Consider the following 22,506-nt stretch of genomic DNA (forward strand, 5'->3'; position numbering starts at 1 on the left):
AGGTTAGAACTATCAACTAGAATCGGAACAAAGGCTGCCATGGGATATCGCATTGGACTGGGATGCCTTTTTGAGACTGAAACTGATGCATAACAGGACGTAAGTGCCTGTGAACAGATTATTCAGTTGGCTGATTTTGGGCTGACGCACGACAATGCTTTTCTTGTATTTGGATGCCTTCTGAATAAATGATAAAGAAATACCGAAAGGGGCGATAAGTTTAGGGCCATGTGGTGTTTGGTGTAGATAAAGGAGTCACTAGCTAACCAGGGCTAGCTAGGGATGTAACAAATAGGAATATATGGAAGTGTATGAAAAGAGATAGAAGAGGAGAAACTGGTGCTACAATTGTAGCTTCCCTATGCACTATATATCTGTGTCCTCTGTATCCTTGGTGTCCTAGAACATGCTTCTATACACAAAATCTATGTTCATATCTTCTTAACACATCGATGAGTAAAACAAGAAAAGGAAGAGAATGATTTCATACTATTCTTGTCTAACTTTTATCACTGAATCACAAGGCAAAGAAGAGTGCAAATACTAGTGAAAGTTGTTGAGAACATATCTCAATAATTTCAGAATCGATCCAGCTTACAGAAGGGGGTTTTGCCATATGGAGTTACATAGCTTCATCCATTTGTACTGCTTCATGCCGATTGTAGAACCATGTTCGTATGTGCATATAGTCAGGCTGCAATTGGGCGCAAACTGGAGTTTTATCAAACAGACCTTGACATGTTCATACAAAATATGTCCAGAAATTAATTGTGGATTTTGATGACTAGGGGATCTCATATTTCTAATCAGTATGCTTCTTGTAATCTTGGCATCTGTTATTTTGTCTCCGTCTTACAGCTTGCTTTCTTAATGTAGACACACTCAAGATATCTTAGTGTGTCTTCTGTTGCATTTTCTATTGATTGGCAGAGAACAAGACAGCATAGTCAACAATTATTCCCTGGAGCACTCAGCCCATGCACTTGGTGAGAAGACTACAGTTATGGTTAAGGCTTGTAAAGAAAGTCCTTCATCATTAACAATAGCAACGGTAGACACTATTCCTCTCTCACTACACTCGAGGAGAGATCTTCCAGACCCTGGAAAAGAAGCCACACTGGACGTTGCAAACCAATTTGGTCCAGCCTGTAAGAAAGGTATGTTCTCTCCTCCTTGATATGCAACGGCAGGACCATCCTGGGAGAGGTTAGAGTTCAAACATTGAGTAGCATATCAAATTCCTAGGTTTCTTAATTCAGAGGTTTAGGATCAGCTTCAGTCTGCTGATACTTGCCTTCGTGCTTGATGCATAACTACAATGTATGTGCTTTAACAATCACTGTTGCAATTGTTGATTTCTTCTCCGCCTCTGGTCACCAGTTAGAGACTTTTTGTCTGTGCTTTACATGTTTGATCTGTTAACTTAGCCTTGTTACTATGATAAAAGAGTAATTGTTTCAGCCTCTTGCTTTCTTTATTTTCTGCTTTTGTAAATGTAGTGTGTTGATTCTATATCATCCTCCCTTTGCAAGTTTATTCCGCTGTCCGGGTTTTCTAGTCATAATAAATGGTTTTCTAATATTCATGAATGGATGGAAGAACCAATATTTGCACAAAATGCATCACAAAAATCTCTCTATATCTAAAGGAAACTCTCTTAGCAAAGGATATGCCAAAAACAATTGGAGACGTTATAAAGGCCAGGACCTTGTGATACTATTAATGGGAATCTATGGATATGGAATTATCTTGGTCTTTGAAATATGAACCTTTTATGCTGGTTCTTTTGTGAGTAATTGTATCCTCTTCCTTGAGAGACGATTCAATGATATTGTGATCAGAGAACACCTCAAGGCCAGATCATTTAGATCAACAAAATATAGGCTCTAGGATTGGAAACTGAGTGCGTTTTTTGCCCCATGCAGATTTACAATTCTGAACTGACATCAGACTCCTTAGTTTATGCTCTAAAAGGGTTATATTCCATAAAAAAGTTTGTGCGTACAATGGAATCTAGTGACCAGTAACCCCTCTATCGGTGATACAGATGCTATGAAGGTGCAACAAACATGTTCCACATCTTTCGTAAAGCTGCAAGAATTAGAGTCTAGCTCCAGATGTTTGGATAGCTGTCGTGCTGATTTATTGGGAGTCACCTCAAACTCTGGAAGAAGTACAAAAGCAGATACAAATGATGCTCTCGAGACCAAAAACAGACAAAATGAAGATGTGATGGAAAAAAATATCAGAACAATGCATATTCATCAGAATCTTACCCAGCTTTACTTGTCAGAAATGAATGATAGAGCTCTGCAGCCAAATATTTTGCATAGTAAAGGCATGATATGTACAGATTTTTTTGAGGATACTATTGACAGAGATTCGTGCTCAGCAAAAGCTAAACAGCATCACATTTCCTTAGGAAAGACCATCAAGCCTGGGTGGGCATCAGATGGCATATCTGTACATACCATAAAAGACAATTGTAAAGACATAGAAGAGAATGGAGAGGGTCATGTTGATAGTACTGGACAGCAGATAAACCAGCATCTCACACGACCTCTGTCATTGTGTCTCAAGAAAGGAGAAGAAAGGAATAATCAAGAGAATACTCTTACTCTTGACAGACTTGTAGAAAGTGCTACAGCATCTTTTAAAGACACAAGGGAGTCATTTAGATTTTTGGTAACAACTCAACATTGTCCATTCAAAATTAAGATTGAAATGTTGGAGTGCATCTTTGTTTATTATTATTTAACTTGAGCAATTGTTTCTGGTTTCAAAAGAAAAAGGGAATGTCTTCTAAAATACAAACATCAGAACTGCTATTTGTTTTTTTTGCAAAAAAGTTCTCTTTGGATGTATCAATTAGGAAAATGGAATATGTTTTAGGACTAAAAGCTGAGGCTAGAATATTGACTTTATTTTGCATGTACTTTTTTTCAGATTAAGCATAAATTTCTGTATGCCCTGTGACAATAAGAATTCAAGACACAACACCAGGACATAGGGTAAGAGAGAGCTTATGTACTTATTTGCATTGAGCTAGGTGTTGGAAAAGGAAAGGAGAGGAGGGACACACCTACCAAAGTCACTCGACACAGTCCAAAACTCTGACAAGCTTCTGTCATTGTTCTATCTAGTGATGCAATGCTCACTTTTAGTATGCATTTGTACACCAAGTACTTAGTGAAGTTCACTTTAAACTCATCCCAATGAAGGGGTACTTCAAACTTACGTTCTTGGAACCAATTACTTGCATTATCACACCAGTAGGCCTTCATAATAGTCACATGATGACCTTCTGGATACTTCACTACTAAGAGAAATGTGCATCCCAACAGTTAAGGCTAGGACTGCAGATACTCTGGCTTCTTCATCTTATCCCTTGCAAAAGGTTCAAGAGAGAAGGGTGGATGTGGCTGTGGAGGATGTGATTTGTCATGCTGCGCTCCCTCCGTAGGCTCTTGAGGAGTATCAGAAGAAGAGGCCATGGTGAAACTACATGTGTTCTCACAAAAGCGAGCAAGGCTGATGGAGTGACCTCTAGAAAGTGTAGATAGCCACCTCAAAAGTTTAAATGCAGGAGCCCTAAGGGAGCGCGAGCAGGCTGACAGTGTATGATTAGCAAAGGCTAGCAAAAAGCTAGAGTTGGCCAGAAACCAGCATACAATGCTTTCCCACACACACAACCCTTAAGTGGGCCTTATACAAAGGCCTTATGGCAACTTTTGTATTCACAAAGTGCTCTATGCAAGTCACATCAGGACTAATGAATTGCCCCCTTTGCATGTCTACAAAACTAAAGGGTTAAAGTTAAAACGTGGGCTTAGAACTAACCCCTACTAAATTTTGGTAAAGTGAAGTAGACATGCAACCATGCATGCCCTCGTGCACATCCAAAAAAGGTTGTGCACGCAACCCAAAAGTTATCAGGACTACTCTAGTACATGCATACGAACCAAGGAAGACACTTGCATGTATCTATATGCAAAGAAAGAACTCACAAATAGCTATCTTCTATTCTCCATCCTGTTTGCCATGGTCAGGTTGATGGACCAGCCCTAAATGGCACACATATGCTCTTAAGATGTCTCAAATTCAATCAGTTCGACCAGCTCCATGCATCAAGATCATGAGCACATAGACCTGCCATTTCAATCATGAGCCAGTCTTCTTCCCATGAATGTCAATCCAATTCTCAATCAAATACAAATCTTAATTTTTATCAAATCTGTGACTCAAAAGTGTTGGGATCTGCAACATGTTTGGTAATAGAATATGTCCCTCTAAAAGTATTGCTTGCATTGAGTGTATGTGTGTTTTGTGTAATATGATATGTGATGTGTATGAGTCTGATGTAAGCTGTGAGGTGTGATGATGTGTGTGATGGAAAGATTCATGGAGTGATTATAGGATCTAGAGATGCTCCTCGATGCACTTATTGAGGTGTCAACAATCTGTAGTCTTTGCCTACTTATGACTCAGTTCTAATGAAAAAAAATTATCATTGCATTCAGTCGTAGTCTCCTACCTCAGTCATACTTCACTGTGAGCCAATGTATGTCTCTGTTTTCATCATTTGGTATCAGGTTGACCTTGCTTGGAAGACTGCGCTATAATTCTGACTGCCGCTCCATTCTCTTTATGGAGGATGCTGCACTGATTGCCAATCTTCACGTCAACAGTACTTCTGTCCAGCTATCTGATTCAACATGAGCTGACCTTGAGGAGGAAGCGGTGTTCTATGTCTTTCTATCGATTTTTGTCATGGGCAGCTTTTGACGACTATCCCATTTTTATGAGGTGGAAAGATTAAGTATTTATTTAGATGGCATTGTGATAAAGTGAGTTCTCTAGTAAATGCCACAATGCCAAGCTCTAGTTATTCATCCAACATTAAGCACTTGACTGTGAGGGTGACAAAGAGCTTTAAAGGTAAGTCCAGTCACAAGTCAAGCCTAAGAGTTACTATTACAGCCATGCAAAAATGGGATTTTTTGTTTCTTTGTAACTACATGCATCTCTATGGCTAGAACCTTTGTAAGAGAACAAGACACTGCCCTTGAATAATAACAGATGAAGTGGCATGTCTTCACATATGCACATTGAAAATTTTATCAGCAAAGGATTCCACACATGGCAAATGAAAATCAAATTTCATTTGATGAGAGAATTTGTGTGCATAAGTTAAAAATGAGGCATCCACTTCTTCCACTTCAACTCATGAGGGAGCATCTAAAGGAAAGGGAAAGGGACCAACAGGATAGTGATAGAGACGTTGATAGAGAAGAAAGAGCATATGCCATCATTGCTCCTGGACTTGGGGATGATTGTGTCCACCACAACTCTAATATATAGTCACTAGTTGAAGCGTGGATCAAACTTGACATGCTCTTTGGAGCTAGAACTAGATACTCTAAGGTATCTCTAAAAATATGTTTCTTTGAGCTACAGTTAAAGACAGAAGAATCTTTCGCTTCCTATACTAATCAGATGAGGAGTCTTATGCCTCAAGTCTCCAGTGATGAAGGTGATGCTATGTCAGTAAGCATGTCAGAAGAATACGACAATTTGGTAACTACCTTAAAGAATCTTTCAAATTATACCTTAGAGGGAATCATCAACTCCCTACAAGTGGAGGAAAGAAGGACAAAAGGAGACATCAAGTTAGTACAGGGTAAGCTTATGTAACGAAGTCCAAAGCTTCTTTCAAGGGAGCAAAACACAAACCTTGCAAACATTGTGGAAAGAGCAATCATCAAAAACAAGGCTGCTTCTGCAGAAGAAAGAGGCATCTAATCTGAATAGAAAATGTGCCTTCTAGGTCTTTTGTTTGTTTTTCATAGGATGAAGAGAGCCCACATTCTCTATAACTAGAATAATCCACTGTTTTACTGTGATCATAAGACACTGTTCTCTCAAGCTGTTCTAAAATTTTCAAAGAGCTATGCCACAGAACATTCAGCCTTCCATTCCATGCTTTTGACACTCCACAATGCTGACACAATCTAAAAGGAGATGGGTACCTTGGCAGCTTGGTACATTGGAAGGATCTGCCCACGCCCTCTCCATAATTCTGACACTCAATCAAAGCGACCTAGAGCTGATACCAATGTGATTTTAGAGAGGATTTAAATTTTTAAGAAGAATGTGTTATAAAATGATGCTATTCTCTTTGGCCTTGTCATTTTAGGTCCTTTTAGTTCATTTGTTCAAAGGGTTACTAACAACATATGATATTAGATTTTTTGTTTATTTGTCCAGATTCACATTAATATGTTTTATTATTGATAATACTTACTGGGTTGGGAAATTACACGTCATCTATCCTAATTCTAAGGCGTGTTAACACGAGCGTGTCTGGCATGTATGGTGGGAGCGACCGTGACCGCAAGCAAGACATAGGAGGAGGGGAGGGGGGAAGGTGTAGGTTCAATTAAGACTCTTTCTCTCACACAGACACGCTTTAAACAATGCACTTATTACATACAATTCATTTACTTCAAACTAACACAGTGCATGCAATCGTATGGCATTAAATAACTCATCTGAATGTTTACAGGCTCTTGACATAGAGGACAAATTCTATGATGAAGAGAAGGCAGTTATCAAGAAGAAAAGGGCAGCACTTGCTACTTTTCCTTCAAAGGAAAAGTTAACCATTTTGGTTAATATTTACAGCACAATGTTCCAGGGGGAAAACACCTTACAGACATGCAAAAATGGCCAAATTTGGAACCCACATTTAGTTTTTTCTGCGATTGAAGCTGCAAGAGATGGAAATGAAGAGGTTAGAGAGCTTTTGGGCAGCAAAGATAAATGCTCTCGGTTGCTTGTTTGCTGTGAAGCAATTTGTGAGTTGATGCATGCATATCCACCGGAGAACTTGCTGCCCCACAAGTTTGTAATGGACTGCTTAGCAGCAAGCACCCTCAAAACAAATGCGATTGAATGGGAAGAAAAAGATCCTCTTGTGGCATACCAGGATGCAGATTCTGCACAGTTCTGGAATGTCCTTACAGATCATGCCATTTACTTAGTGGTAAATGACTTTGCTACTACCAAGCAGATTGCATCGATCTTTACAAATATTTTGTTACCAACATCTAGGATGAAAGACTCTTCAAAGGAAGAAGCTAATAACGCCAGGTTCAATCTGCATATCTTCATTGCTGTTCGACTAAGTGCTAAATACCAAGCACTGCATTGCAAAGCTCCGAGATACGTTTCTGAGGATCTGGAGCAATCAATGCATATTGCTCTTTGTGAAGACAACGAACTCAAAATACATGTGGAAGTTGGTCAAATCTCAAAACCTGAGATACACGAGTCACTTGAATCAAAGAAAGAGGTAGCTAGATCAAGACCTTCTACTACATCACAAAAGAGTCCTCTTTCATGTATTTCCTGCACCATGATATCACAATGTCTTCCATGGAAGAGAACGAGCTTTTTAAAAAAATCATGTTAACTTAATTGGCTACTTTATTATAGTGCTAGATGCGTTGCTTGCTATCAATGTTTATCTAATACCCATGCACCTGCTATATCTTGTGGTGTAAGGACTGGAATTTTCAGGGCTTGGGCTTTGCCTCTTCAATGCTTCACTGTCAACCAGAGGGTTGGTTATTTAATTATGTACTACCACTCAATGAAGCTTCTGTGTGAATATCCTATATAATCTTGGAATCTGTGTATCATCTTTGATTACTGCGTGTTTGTTGGCATGTTATTATTACTGACCATCGTTATGTATAATGAATCTTGAAACATTTATCAGTATTCGCACAATGAATTCATAAAGTTTATGAGATATATGATTAATTGAAATATATGTTTTTTCACTTGCAAAAGACATTGCATGCTATGCCAAAAGATAATCTGAAGAAAAGTGACCCAAATGATACACACCAAAGCAGTCAATTATTCTGTTAGTCTCCACTATCCTACTTATTCAATCAGCTTTTTTGTTAGATTGCTCAAATTATCGTCTATTGCTGTGATTTCTACTGCTGTTCAAGAATCAATATAGATGCATCACTCTGAAATTCAGTGTATATAAAAGAAATCGAATACAGCCTCCAGGGACATGGAGCTAGCTCCCTTGCTCTTTCTTGGTTTTCATGATCTTCTTTCCCTAAGTGTTCCCATCTGCCACTCCCTTATCTTATTTATGCCTGTTCTCCTCCCCCCTTTCCCCTCTTCCCCCTACCTCTCTCTACAATTCTGTATTTTGGAGTTGTAGTATGAGAAAGTCTCTGTTGCAAATTTTGATTCAGCAGATAAACCTTCATGGATGCCCTATCTGAGGCCAAAGTTTGGTCAAAGAGCTTGTAAGAAAGTGGAAGGGTACGAAAGATACTGATTCTTGGAAATATGTCTCAAAGGACAAACAACCTCTCCAATCTTGGTGGCAAAAGAAGGGCTTTAACTTTTATAAGGAGAAGCCTTATGCAACACAATATAACACAATATAGTGCATTCTTACCGTGGTGATCTAAGTAATCTTTGTTGTAGGGCTATGACATATACTGCTGAGAAAGGATGATAGAAATATAGTCCTTGATTGCTGGTGAGATGGGAAATGGATGAGAGTGATCCCTTCAAAAAAGTGGAGCACGGAACCGGTACAGCTAGCATTCTGGACAATTTTTGGCAAAATCACACAAAGCTTTTGATAGAGCCTGATATGTTGAGACGAGTATCAAGTATCGTGTGAGTTCGCAAAAAATTTCTAGATCTCATGTGAGGGTAGGAAAAACATGCAAAGGTTTTTTTGAAGGACCAGCCTGCTTGTCAAGCATTTGTTAGCTGCCCCAATGTGCAGCCAACAGATCTTGAGCCCTTTACTGAGGCTGGACAGCTCTTCTCAAGCCCTTTGGAAAAGGGCTCACAGGCTCCTTTGCCCTTACCTTTTTGTTGTTTGTTTCCGCTAGTCCACAAACCAGTGGCTGGCCTTTTTATTTTCTCCTTAGCACCCCTTCCTTCCTTGCAATAACGGCTAGTTTATTGCTTTGTTTTGGAGAAAGAGAATCTTGGTGGGGACCTTTGGCATGGCTAGAGGGGCTCTCATGGCAGCACCCTCGAATCCCCAAGCTGTTAAGGTTTTCCTTTCTCCAGCAGACAACAGCAGGCGAAGCATGTAGTTCAGTCACTTCAGAACAAGACATTATTGGGTAGAATAGTTGGCCTCACATCCACGAGGAGACAAGTGAGAGATTGGATTCAGGTCAGGGACCACATTCAGGAGGTCAGTATCTATGGAAGAGGCGTCTTCCTCCTCCAGTTGAGCTCCCCTATCACCACCTTGGCACTTGTGGAGAAGAGCCCCATTCTCCTTACCATGGTTTCACAGTGTCATGGACACGACCAGTGTGTTTTTTTTCAAGGCCTCCCCTTGAAAAAGTGTCAAACGTTTGGCGATAACCCACATATATTTTGAAAAATTGTAATGATATGTAACCTTTGTGTAACATTATTTTCCATATACTTATGCCTACTATAGTGCAATCTATTGTATATATATTGTAAAATGTTTCATGATGTTTAACACTATTTTTCATATTTTGGTGACTAGTACAGTGCAGTCTAGTGCACTTTTAGGCGATAAAATGACTCAAAATTCTCATTTTTATTATATTTTGTGTGATGTTTTTTCATCTTGGGGCCTAAATTTCACCTGGAGTTGCCAAAAATTCGCCTAATTTGTGAAATTTCGCCCAAAAAAAGTACATTGGACATGGCCCTCGCTTCTTGGTGACGCTTTGATTCTCGAGGCTCTCGTTGGAGTATAGAGACATTCTTTCTTCCATCTGATGGGTGTTTGGTACTATTTTGGAGTTTCTTCGGGAGCTTACAGCTTTAGCTGTGGCAGATGACAGTGACCCTCGGTTTAGGCTGGCCGTAGAGAGTCCAAAGTCTCTTCTAGAAGTGATTCTCGAGGGGGGAATGCTTCGTTAGAGGTTCTACCAGAAGTGATTCTCCTTGGACCCTCAAGGGGGGAATGCTTCGTCAGAGTTGGGCCCTACCTCCCCTCCGCAAGACAAACAGAGATAGCGGAGGGAGCCCTAGGCAGATAGGACCCTACGGCTCTATAGGTAGAAGCAACAAGAGTCCCAGACTCTTGGGGTGGAGCCCTCCAAGGGAAAGTGAACTAAAGTGGTGAAAAAGAAACCAAGCAAGTGGAACTTGAAGAACTATGATGTCAAACCACTCTCCGTTTGTACTTTTCATCTAGAGGAGCCCTGCCTTGGGCCACCCCAAAAAGGGGTCTGCATCCCAGATGATCTCCTTCAAGATGCGGAGGTTCAATAGGTAGTAGTTGAGATCTGGAGGCAGCCAGAGAGGGGATCCTGTGTGGGATGGGCGTCTTGTGTAGCAGATGGAACCCAGCGGAGTAGCCAGGAGCTATAGTCCCAAGCCTTGAGACGGAGGCATGATCTTCAGGATCGGGAGAGAGCACTACGTCCATAGAGAGACTCAGAGAGCAGGATTCAAGGCTTAGTGTGACTGATATGAGAGTGTACGGCTCGATTTGCAGGTCACGAAGATGGATGCAACAAAGGGACAGAATGACCAGACACTGGGCCACAGTCAGTAGGAGGAGATCTCGGAGGCCCTAAAGGCTCTCTCTCCTCATAAGTGCCCTAGGGAGGATGGCCTGACCCCAAGTTTCTTTCGGCATATTCTCACTTCACTCATGGTGGCTTGCTAGGCTATTTTTGACTCAGGCTCCCTCATGCAGTCTTTGAGTTGAGGCTGGGTTTGCCTCATCCCGAAGGAGGGGGATAGATCGGATATTCGTTAGCGGAGACCAATCACTTCAGTTGATACTGTTTACAGATCTTAGTCACGGTCTTGAGCTTGTGGTTGACGCACCACCTATCGGATATCATTCATGACACAAAGATAGGTATTGTTCAAGAATGCAATATTCTAGACATTATCCTCATCTTTTGGGAGGCAATGGATTTGGTTAGGGAGGAGTCACAGTCTCTTGCTATCCTTCTGTTGGACTTTGAGAAGGTGTATGACTGGTCCTTCTTGGAGGACACCATGTAGAGATTGGGCTTCTCAAAGAGGTGGGTCAGAGGGGTCTCAGCTCTTTATGCTGGGAGCTCTAATCAGGTGATCATTAGGGGGCACACAGGCGAGGCCTTTGCCTAGCCAGATCCTTCGAGATCTCGGGATGCAGAGGGCAAGATGCAAGCTCTCTCCCACTTGAGGGGGGAGGCATCCAGATGGAGGAGATTGACGCAGTGATCGCTGCTTCCTAGTAGAAGAGGTTACGTAGTCATTGCACACCTCATTGCTGGTCTGGGTAGTTCTCGCAGACATGGGTTCTTCTTAGGGTTTGGTTTTTTTGGGAGTCTCATCCCTTCCTCACAACTTTACAAGGGGGGCCAGAAGGCCATTTGCAGGTTGGGACAGAGAGGGATGATAGGGATGAGGAAGCCTTAGACAGAAGCCTTGGACAGCTTAGAGTAGTAGCGGATCAAGATAGTGGGCCACTTGGGCGAGGCTTGGCACATTGATCCAAACACACGTATTATCAGTCTTGGAGGGAGCAGTTTGGCACCTTTGGCTTTGGGACAGTCGGCCTCGTGATATTCAGTGGACCAAGGAGAGTGGTTCTGGCCAGCTCGAGTAGGACACTTGGACAGGGTAGAGGAGGTGCCCTTTTTCTCGTACATGACTCACATTGGCTAATGCCTTTAGCAGGTAGCAACTGGGACTCCTTTGAAGGAGGAACTTGAAACGTTTGGGTTGCTTAGTGTAGTCAAGTGATGGGTCAAAAGCAAGTCCCTCTGACAGCTACCCTGGTTGCATCTTGGAAGGACATCATCTTTACTTTGCGCACCACTTGGGAGGACGATATTTTAGGTTCGAGAGTGATTCTGAAATGCGCTAGAGTTTTTGCAAGGCTTGCCCTCTAGGAGCCTTTTACACCCTTTCTGCGAGAGTTATTTGTTGGATGTATCGACCACCACCTTGGTTGTTAGCCCTTGCTCTGGAAATTCCCTAGACCATGAGTTGGGTTCTCCGGAAATAGGCTGGTCTCTTTTTGATAGTCAATATTCTCTTTGTACTTATCATCTTTAGCTCTCTCGGAAGCTGATTTGTATGGTGTTTTTCAATACAACTCTCTTTTTTCGGGGAAAAGAAGAGGAAGATTTTTAACAAAGAAAGCACATCTATTCAAAATATGGGGGTCAATGCCCTAACCTGTGAGCCCCCCCTGTGAGGAGAGTAGCAAGGCTCGGTGAGGGGCTTTTGTGGGGGAGTCACATTCCCAAATTGGGCTGTGTAGACATGCCCTTAGATGGGTTGGTTTATGCCCTAGTTTAGGGCTAATAGGAGGGCTCTAATATACTAAAGTCTTATATAGGCATTAAGGGGCTTGACATGCCAACCTCCATAGAGGACTTGATTCAATCTTAGATCTGGATCACATTTAAGCTCACAAGGGGCTAGAAGGACTATCTATTGGGTGGCCTTATATAGGCATACTTGATGGCCATGGCAGATCTATCATTGCGGATGTAATTAACCTGGGCTAGCCAATCTATAGACTTGCTCAGCTATGGGTAGACTCAAAATCTGGCTAGTTAGGAGGCATCCCAGTTGGCTAGTTCTAGAGGGGGTGCAAGGCAAATTGCCCTCTCTCACCTATATAGAGCATGTTTTGTTGTCATGGCATCATCCCACACAAGCCCCCAACTCGGCATGCAGGATACAAGGGAGTCGTAATATCTTCTAGCTCTAATCTTTTCCCAGAAGAAGAAATTTCCGTTTTGCTGTCTTCTCAATAGGCTATTGTGCTAGGGCAAGATCAATAGTCTGACATCTAATTTTGTTTCATTCTCTTCTGTACATTCATCTTTGTGCACATGTGAGTTGAGTGAGATCTAGAAAGTCATAATATCTTGTTGTGAGGAAGGTCACAGGTGGCATAGACAACGAGCCAAAGGACATCCGATACCTTTAGATCAAGTTGAGGTTCAGGAGTTAAGAATGATGAGGTGCTTTCCATAGGACAACTACTGATTCAATGAATGATCAATTTGTACTTGCTTGTAGAGATTCTTGATAGTGGTGTTGAGGTAACAGCAATGTTAGTATTCTTGCTCACTTTCATTGGTGATTTAAAATAGCATGTTCTACTACATGGTCTAATGTTCTTAGGCCTTTGGAGAATGGAGAGTGAGGACACTCACGCGACAAGTGACTTCATTCTAGAGCATTCAATGCCACGTGCAAGAAGGTTACGATGCGTGATATAATCTTCAAGGAGGCTAAAGTTGCAATTAGTGGTAGATGTCCTAGCAACCACCTGAAGGTTCCCATTTGCATGAGACTAGAGATTCTTATGATGTATCAAACAAAAGATTTAGTGTCAAAAGACTGAGGCACCAGTAGAAGAGGCAATGAGGAGACTTTGGAGGAAAATAGTGTGCATGCTTTGCTAGGTAATAGATGAGCTAAAATAGACCCATATATCTTTGTACCAAATGATAGATGACCACACCATAAAAGGGCTAAAATAGACCCATAGAGCTTGGTACCAAATGATTGATGACCACATCACAAATGCTAGCACCGCTAATATTGTTTCTAGAGAGTTCATAGAGAGCAGCATATGATCATTTGTAAATTCAAGGATGGTAGGGTCATCAGGGAGATCACACTTGGTGACATTCATTGGAGTGATGGCACTATGATACATAGGCATCCGAGAGAATCATTCCTTATTACAATAGCACCACATCTAGTGCATATTGTAATTTTGACTAGGTTGAGTCTAGATGCCAAATGGAAGATTAGATACCTTACTAGGGTCAAGGGACATATTGTAGGCTGTAGCTCAATGAGAAATGTTAGACAATTGATTGTTGTGTAGAGTTCAACTTGAGGTCATCAATAGCCTATGATATTGTGAGAAGTCGATGAATTTTTTATGGTATGGACTGGATTCCAAAGTTCCAAGGAGAGGATTTGTTTCCTACACTCCATTTGAAATACAAGTCATAGGTAGACCCATGTATATGGGTATGATAGGAGTCGACCCTTTCCAGGTGTTATTGATGTCAAGCATTACGACCCTTTCCATGTGTTATTGATGTCAAGCACTAAAGGAAACAAATGCATACTCAAAGACATAAGTGAGTGTATCAACAAGTTTAGACTATAGAAGTATACCTGAAATTTGTGGATCTGAAACTTGTAACTAAATTTAGTGTGGAATTATTGACCCTGAAATGTAGAAAGAATGTATCCATAGTCCTAGAGTGAGTGACCCTCCGAATTACGAAATAAATAGATCTTGCCCATAGAACAAGTAGCTCCAGAAGCAAGTTCTTGAAATGAATGAATGAACTAAATCATAGAATTTGGGATAAACAAGATCAAGTATATCCCGGATTTGAAACAATATGTCCCATAGCGGGGCCTTGGACTGATAATCAAGATCTTGAAGTCTATATCAAATAGGCTTGGGAACCACAATAAATAGATCTAGATCTTGCTCTCTGCAAATAGGTGAACATGAATATCAAGTAGGTAAGTGAAACGAGACTACACATTAGTCGCTTACAGAAGTTTGTGTATTCATGAGATGGGAGCTTAGAGAACGCACATCATGATCTCAACCTCATCCACATGAGCAAGGGTGGCCTATGGGACTCACTCCAAAGACGTCGATTATGGAAACAAGGAGCTTAGAGAACACATATCATGATCTCAACCTCATCCACATAGACAAGGGTGGCCTACGAGAGTCATTCCAAAGATATTGATTATGGAAACAAGGTGAATAATATTCATTAGACCTTCATGAAAGAAATGGGAAACACTACTGGTACATAGTCCAATTTATAAGCCATTGGCTATACGGGCATGTGATAAACCCCACAGAGCAAGCGTGCGTGCATCACTTGTAGTTATGGCAATTCGCCCTTCAAACTCTTAAACCATTTGAAGCAAAAGCCAATTCATTGAATACTCTAGAAAGAGGAGCGTGACAAATTATGACTCACTCCCATGCTCTTTATTGGTTTGTGCGAGTATAAACTCTAGCACCAAAGATGTTAGAGATGATCACACGTAGTCAAAGAAACCCAATAGTCCCAAAAATTTCATTGACAATAATTATAGAGATCTTCCATAGTGCACAAAAATTATGTTGCAATCCTGGGGCGCCAACTCCCTTGAGTAAGAAAACCTATTAAAATCTTGAGTATGAGATAAGTTTAACAATATGACATCAGTAAAAATTATTCAAATTAGCATACTTGTGTTTTACAGTAAAAGAGCTTTAAATATGTCTTTACACCTTGAAATTTGGGTAACACATGAAAAAGTTACATTACTTTGAAAGGAGATGTTCACATTTTAGTGTATTTATTGTTTTACCCCCACCTCATCCAAAAGAACCCCCCCCTTGGGCCTCACATATTATTAAAAATATGTACAAAATCTTAAAATCTTGCATATTTCTCAAGGTATATACCTTATATTTTGTGGGAGGGGGGACATGAAATTTTCATATTTTTCCCTTACATATTTGAAAATTTTTAAGGAAATCCATACATATTATCTATGGACCTTGTCCCCCCATACCTTGGATTGTGGATGAGGGTAGTAACATATTACGTATTGAGCTCGCACCCCAGGGTTGCAGTACAAGTAGTGGTGAGGCCAGGGGAAAGAACGTTGGAGGAGACTACTAAGAAGTATGGATTTAGAGGAGGAACTGAGTGTCCATAGTGTGAATGCCTATTGATTGAATCTATTGTATTGAAGCTTACAACGACTACAACTGGCAACGCACATCCAAGTACTTTACATGACTCTTCCAATGTAAGTGGCATCCTTCCAATGAATTTGTGGAGATAAGCCTAGGGTAAAGGGGCTAGTACTATGCACCCCTAACTTTTTACTTGTGTGCAAGGGTTTGATCCTAGAAAAATAGCACGATGGAAAACAAAAGTATCTAGTACCAAAGGTATTGGTGGGCTAGTACTATGCCACATGTGGACTTGCTCAACTTGTTATAGGAGCGTGACACGTAAGGATTTCCCCCCTTTTTCATGCCTCTTTATTGGTCTTCCCATGGAGCAAAAAGGGGAGTTATTGACATTTGAAAGGGACCTTCCCTTTACTAGTCCCTTTACCCTAAATAATGTATAGGATTCCTCCACGACATGTGAGAATCGGCCCCCAACCATTTCCTATCGACATTACTCTTTAGTATGGATGGGTTAAGTTGGGACGAAGGTAACTATGTATCCAAATCTTTAATCCCATGATGAAGAATACGACGGCTTTCAGAAGAAGTAGATATAGAAGTGGTTGTTCCCGAAGTGCAAATCGTATATAGCACAAAAGAAGATGCAAAAACTAGCTAGTAGTTCCAAAACATGTTTGTCCCTATAAGTCCTATCCACATAATAACAAAGAGCTCCATAATTTGGCCAGCTAAGCAATTCCCATTATCATGTTGAAAGAGTATGCAATCATTAGGACAAGCACATATAGTATTATAGTCTAGGCCAACACTCATCAACATCTTCTTTGCTTCATCTTTTGTTGGATGCATGGTATTTGGTTCTTGCAATTTGTTCTGGAGCATCTTGTACCAAATCATAATCTCATGCAATGTTAGTACATGATATAAATGTTGATAAAACCCTAAACCCTATAGCCTAAGCCCAAAGTCCTAAACTCTAAACTTCCAAACTCTAACCTTATGTTAGTAAATATGAGACACTAGTGTTTGACCACCGATAAGTCATTTGCAAATTTAGAATCAAAATACAAGCTTGTAGCTTCAACTTCATACAAGGGGGTTGATTGCAGCTCGCTCATCATGGCCTCACACTTATACAGGACATGTATATGCATACATCATGTCCTCCATCCTCTCATCTCTAACATTTAAAAAAATATAATCACGTGTGTCCGCAAAATTTTAATCTCTGTCATTTGGCTCCAAGTGTGATCTCCCTCCATACCCAACATCCCTAAAAGCTTGTGCCTAAGTCTATTTAAGTGTATGGCTATGTCAAATGCCAATATTTGGTCCTATTGAGCTTTGTTGATCTACACAACGAGGAATAAGATATATCATGTTAAAGTTAGGATGGAAATAGGTGTGCATGTAGATGAAAATTTGAAACTCACTCACCACTAAAGCATCATCTAGAATTTCAAGGCATCCCTTGAAGCTTCCCCATAATCTTGGATGTGTTGCATGACAAAACAACCTTGGCTCACATTGAACTTGTAGCTTTCATTGTGTCATGAACCGCCAGCAATCCTCTCATTAACCCATCCTAAGTTCACATGTAGTAGTTCTCATGTCTAGTGATGATGAACTGTGTCTATCCATCTAGACACAATCTACCAAAATGCCATAAATGTGTCAACATTTGAAATTACCCCTTAAAACATGGAAATTCTCTTTTTTCGTTGGGTGTATCCATTGGTACATAAGTTTTTTTCAATGGATATAATAATAAAAATATCAACAGATCATTGGGAATTCCCAGTGGAAATACTGACAAAATTTAATGCGAGAATCTGAAACCCAAAAGCTTGTGTTTTAGTTTTGCTTTTCATCTTTTGAGAGATTTCCTCCCTCCCTTGCTTTCTTCATCTTTCCCCATGCTTGAAATATTTACCTCCCTTCACACCCATTGCTCTTTCCTACCCCCTTCCACTTTTCTACCATCTTTTATGTCCCTTTAAAGGAGAAAGGAGCTTTGGGCTTGGCAAAGAAGGAGATTCAAACCCAAATTCCCCTTTTCCCTTCACTTTTCCATTCTAGGTATGTTAAATCATCATCCTATCTATAATACGAAGTAGTTTCTGCTTCCCATTCAATAGATTTTGGGATTTGGTTTTAATTTATTCTAAGTTTTATGAAGGTTTTCCATGGTTTGTTATCAAAGGAGAATGTAGAGAAGGTTATGTCTAATTCTTCATGCCCCCTACCTCTCCAATCTCCTCACTTTTTCTATTTTCGTGCAACTAGTCAAACAAGTCCTCTCCTTTCTCTTTTCATGCAACTACAAGCCCTTTCCTTTCGCTTTTCATGCAACTAGTCAAACAAGTCCTCTCCTTTCTCTTTTCATGCTTATCTACTCTTATTTTCTCATGCAAAACTGAAAAAAGAAGATGGAGAAGAGAATGTAAGAGAGAAAGGTAGAGTTGGAGATAGAGGGACCTTGCTTACCTCAAATCTCCTCTTCCCTTGTCTTTTGGAGCTCCCCCTCCTCATATATAAAAGAGAGAGAGAAACAGAAAAAGAGAAAGATTGCTTACCTTTTTCCTTGGAATTTGTCGCGTGCTTGCTCTTCTCTGTTGCTCACTTCTTCTTTGTATTATATAAATCTAAAAACATTAGTTAGTTACTTTTCAAGTGTCTTGATCTAATTCTCTTTCATTTTTTTCTAGAGTCTTGATCTAATTCTCTATCATTGTTTTCTCCCATTCGGTAGGTGTGTATTATTTTTCTTGCCTATCTGCTTTGACTCATGTCAAGTTCTTCATCACTAGAAAGACATACTAATCTAGGGTCTTGATTTTTTTTCCCACGTGTAGCTATGTTATCCTGTAGGTCATTTGGGCCACTATGGCTATTGAGCATGTGCATCTCAGTCACCACAATATGCATCCAGCTAGTGGGATGGCCACACCACTATTGAGATAGTACCCACCCCTAATTTGCCATGGAGGGGATGTTTGTTGTGAAGGGTCACTACCTGTAATTGTTGATCATGTGAGGATGATGAGGAATACTCAAAGAAAAAGAAGAAAGAAAAAAAGCAAAAGTTGGAAGAAAAATCCACATCAAAAAAGGCAACAGAGAAAATCTCTAAGTTGGAGAATATGATTAAAGACCAGCTACAAAGATGCAACAACAAAAAGTTCCATGCAAATTTTGCAAAAACGACAATCACAACAAAGAAAGATGCTAGTACAACCCCAATTACAGAGGCAGAGTACCACCTTACATTCAACAACAACAGAATCGAGCACTAGCAATACTTGCTAGTCAAATAGCAGTGGCAAGACCACCACAACAAAGATATCAAAATGCAGCTCCAAGAAGGCCAAATCAACAACCATGGGGGAACCAGCAGCATGCAAAGGCAAATGCAAGACCAAGCTTGCACCTACTATGGTATGGATGGCCGTAGGCAAGGCCCACCATGTGAGCTTTGGTTCAAGCATAGGGAAGAGAGACGTATACTCATTATTCAATACAACGGAAGAAACAATCAAAATCATCAGCAACAGCCTCCTCCAGGAGTACATATGGTCTATCTAGAGCCCATCCATCCGGAGTACAACCACAACAATCAATGCAATCAAAGAAACGTTCAGGCTTTGGCAGTTACAAGATTGAAGAATACAAAGCTACTACCCAAGCTAGGAGATGCCCCAAGGGAAACAACCAAGCCAATGAACTGGCCAAATCAAACTAAGACAAGAAACAAAGCATTGCAACAAGTACTACATAACAATGCATCACAGGATATCAGAAAAGAACAATGAAATAACAAAAACAAAGTGATAATGCAGTATCAAGAGATTTGACAACAGTCCGCCTACACACCAACAACAATGCAACAATCATGCTACAAATTTACAATGCAGTGGCAATCCATTAGGACAGTTTCCCGAGAAGATCCCACATCCACAAAATACTTACTCAAGTCAAAATGCCACTCCACAACAAAAAACAAACTTTCCAGTTAGAACAGCGCCGAAGTTCCCAGAATTAAAGAATACAACTGAACAGATAGAACCACGGACTAAGATCTAGGCCAAATCAAGTAAGGCTACTACTACAAAAGCCCAAGAGATGTAGCAAGACACTAGCATGCAAAACGAGGACAACACACTCTTTTTCCAAGAGTTAATGGACTCTAAGTTTCAAATTACTCTTGATCAACTCTTGAACTTGGTTCCAACTTGAACTTTCCAGTCAGAACAGCGCCGAAGTTCCCAGAATTAACAACTGAACAGATAGAACCACAGACTAAGATCTAGGCCCAATCAAGTAAGGCTACTACTATAAAAGCCCAAGAGATGCAGCAAGACACTAGCATGAAAACGAGGACAACACACTCTTTTTCCAAGAGTTAATGGACTCCAAGGTACAAATTAATCTTGATCAACTCTTGAACTTGGTTTCAGCTTTCAAACATCAAATTTGCAAGAAATTGCATCTAGAAGAGTCACATCCAACACAAGCTCAACAACCAAGTAATGATGAAGAGGAAATTCTCGATATTTACTCATCAACAGTTGAAGATGTCGACTACCAAGTACCACTCATTAATGTAGACTACAAAAGGCAGAGAATCCCATAAGTATTGGTTGATGGAGGCTCAGGTGTCAATATCCTCTCAGAAGATTTTGCTGCAATGAATTGGTTCTAGCACCATTCCAGGTGAGGATGGCTGACCAAGGATAATTTAACCTCTTAGAATATTGAGAGGGCAAGAGATTACAATCATGGGACTCACATTCACATTCACATTTGTAGTACTCCAAATGGAGGAAAAAGATTCTGTTTACTCAATGCTATTGGGTAGGCCAGAGCTGCCAAGGTAGCAAGACTGGGGCTCAGAGAGAATCACTATCAGGAAAGGGAAAAAGAAAGTTAAAATCAACCTATCCTCTAGAAGGTGTTTTCCAAGAAAAACACAGCCACTACAAGCAAAGGGAATCAATATGATTCCATATTTTGATGAAGATGAAGAAGAAATTTTCCTCAAAAGGAACCCCACTATTTACCCTATTTTTGAGATTGATGTTATTAAAATTATTGATTGATATACAGGTTCAAATTAGCAGATACCACATTCTGACACAGATCCAATTGCTGCAGAACATAACAAAGTCGAAAACCAGTCGGATCAAATTTTCACCAAAAAAAATACAACAGAAGACACTGATGCAAACAAACATGATACACCAGAGGACATCACTTCTAAGTCAACAGAGCAAGCAATCATGGAGGCAGAAATACAGTTTGAAGAACATATATGCAAAAAAGTGCCAGGGTCACAGGCAGGATGACTTAGAGGAAATGAACTTGGGAAACAATGACAACCCACAAACAATCATGGTAAGTTCAAGTCTCTCTCCACCTTTTAAAATGGCACTCAAATAATTATTGATGCAGTACAAAGATATTTTTGCATGGCACTACACTGATATGAAAGGGGTGGGTTCTCAATTCTGTCAACATAGAATCAATCTGAAGACTGATGCAGTACCAATCATACAAAGCAAATATAGGATGAATCCAAATTATGCCAAGCTGGTCAAAGAGGAGATTGACAAGCTATTAAGAGTTGGTTTCATATATCCTTTGACACATTTCACATGGTTATCTCCTATTGTCATTATTTCAAAGAAAAATGGGAAACTGAGAATCTATGTAGACTATTGAAAGTTAAAATGCAGCAACTATCACTGATCCATTCCCACTACCATTTTGTGATTCATTACTTGATGCTGTAGCTGGACATGAAATTTACAGCTTTTTGGATGGTTTCAATGGGTACAACCAAATCAGAAGGGCTCCAGAAGATAGAGATAAAACTGCTTTTGTCATAGAATGGGGTGTGTTTGCATCAAATGTGATGACTTTTGGACTGAAGAATGCCCCACCTACTTTTTATACAAGAGGTATTTGCAGAGTACCTCACATCCTTCATGAAGGTATTTTTGGATGATTTCTCAGTTTTTGGAAAAATGGTGTAACACTTAAATCACTTAGCATTATGGTTTGCTAGATGCAAATTTGTTCGTCTCAATTTAAATCCAGCAAAGTGTGCTTTTACTGTTAGTAGAGGAATTCTACTAGGACATATTATCTCACAACAAGGAATGGAGATTGATTCTAAAATAAGATTTCAACAATTCAGAATGCTAAAGCCCCAAAAAAAATTAAACAACTTCAAAGATTTATAGGCCAAATCAAATGGCATTGCAGATTTCTAAGATACCTTACAAATATTTGTTATCCTCTCACAAAGCTGACCAGAGATACATAACGATTCGTTTGGGGAAGCCCTCAAGAAGATGCATTCAGCATTTTGAAAAAGATGCTCATAGTGGCACCTATCCTACAACCCCTTGATTGGTCTCTTCCTTTTGAAGTATTTGTGGATGCTTCGGATTTAGCAGTTGGTGCAGTACTAAATAGAAAACACCAAAATGGTTCCAACCTATGTACTATGCAAGTAGGATCTTAAGCAAACATGAAAGAAACTATGCAGTTATAGAAAGAGAGGCACTTGGTATGATTTTATGCATTGCATAAGTTTAGACATTATTTACTGGCTAATAAGGTGAATTTTCATGTTGACCACCAAGCTTTGATTTATTTGGTAAATAAACAGCAACTAACAGGAAGGCTTGCAAGATGGATGCTTTTGTTACAAGATTTTGATTACATTGTGGTGCATAGACTAGGAAAAC

At 40.1% G+C, this 22,506-nt stretch overlaps 1 protein-coding gene across 3 annotated transcripts in view; it reads left to right on the top strand.

Moving 5' to 3' along the window:
• LOC147896530 (uncharacterized) overlaps positions 1 to 7,543 on the top strand; it is a 30,899-nt gene extending 23,356 nt beyond the window's left edge. For all 3 annotated transcript variants that reach the window (XM_087381652.1, XM_087381653.1, XM_087381654.1), the window contains 3 exons: positions 931 to 1,157; positions 2,048 to 2,685; positions 6,566 to 7,543. In XM_087381652.1, the coding sequence (XP_087237778.1) occupies positions 931 to 1,157; positions 2,048 to 2,685; positions 6,566 to 7,474 (1,774 nt within the window). In that variant the 3' untranslated portion in view covers positions 7,475 to 7,543. The remainder of the gene's footprint in view (positions 1 to 930; positions 1,158 to 2,047; positions 2,686 to 6,565) is intronic.
• The last annotated feature ends 14,963 nt before the right edge of the window (positions 7,544 to 22,506 follow it).

This window comes from Dipteris shenzhenensis, chromosome 11, assembly GCF_047967505.1.
Source record: "Dipteris shenzhenensis isolate YYH24624 ecotype China chromosome 11, Dip_SZ_1.0, whole genome shotgun sequence".
Taxonomy (NCBI): Eukaryota; Viridiplantae; Streptophyta; class Polypodiopsida; order Gleicheniales; family Dipteridaceae; genus Dipteris; species Dipteris shenzhenensis.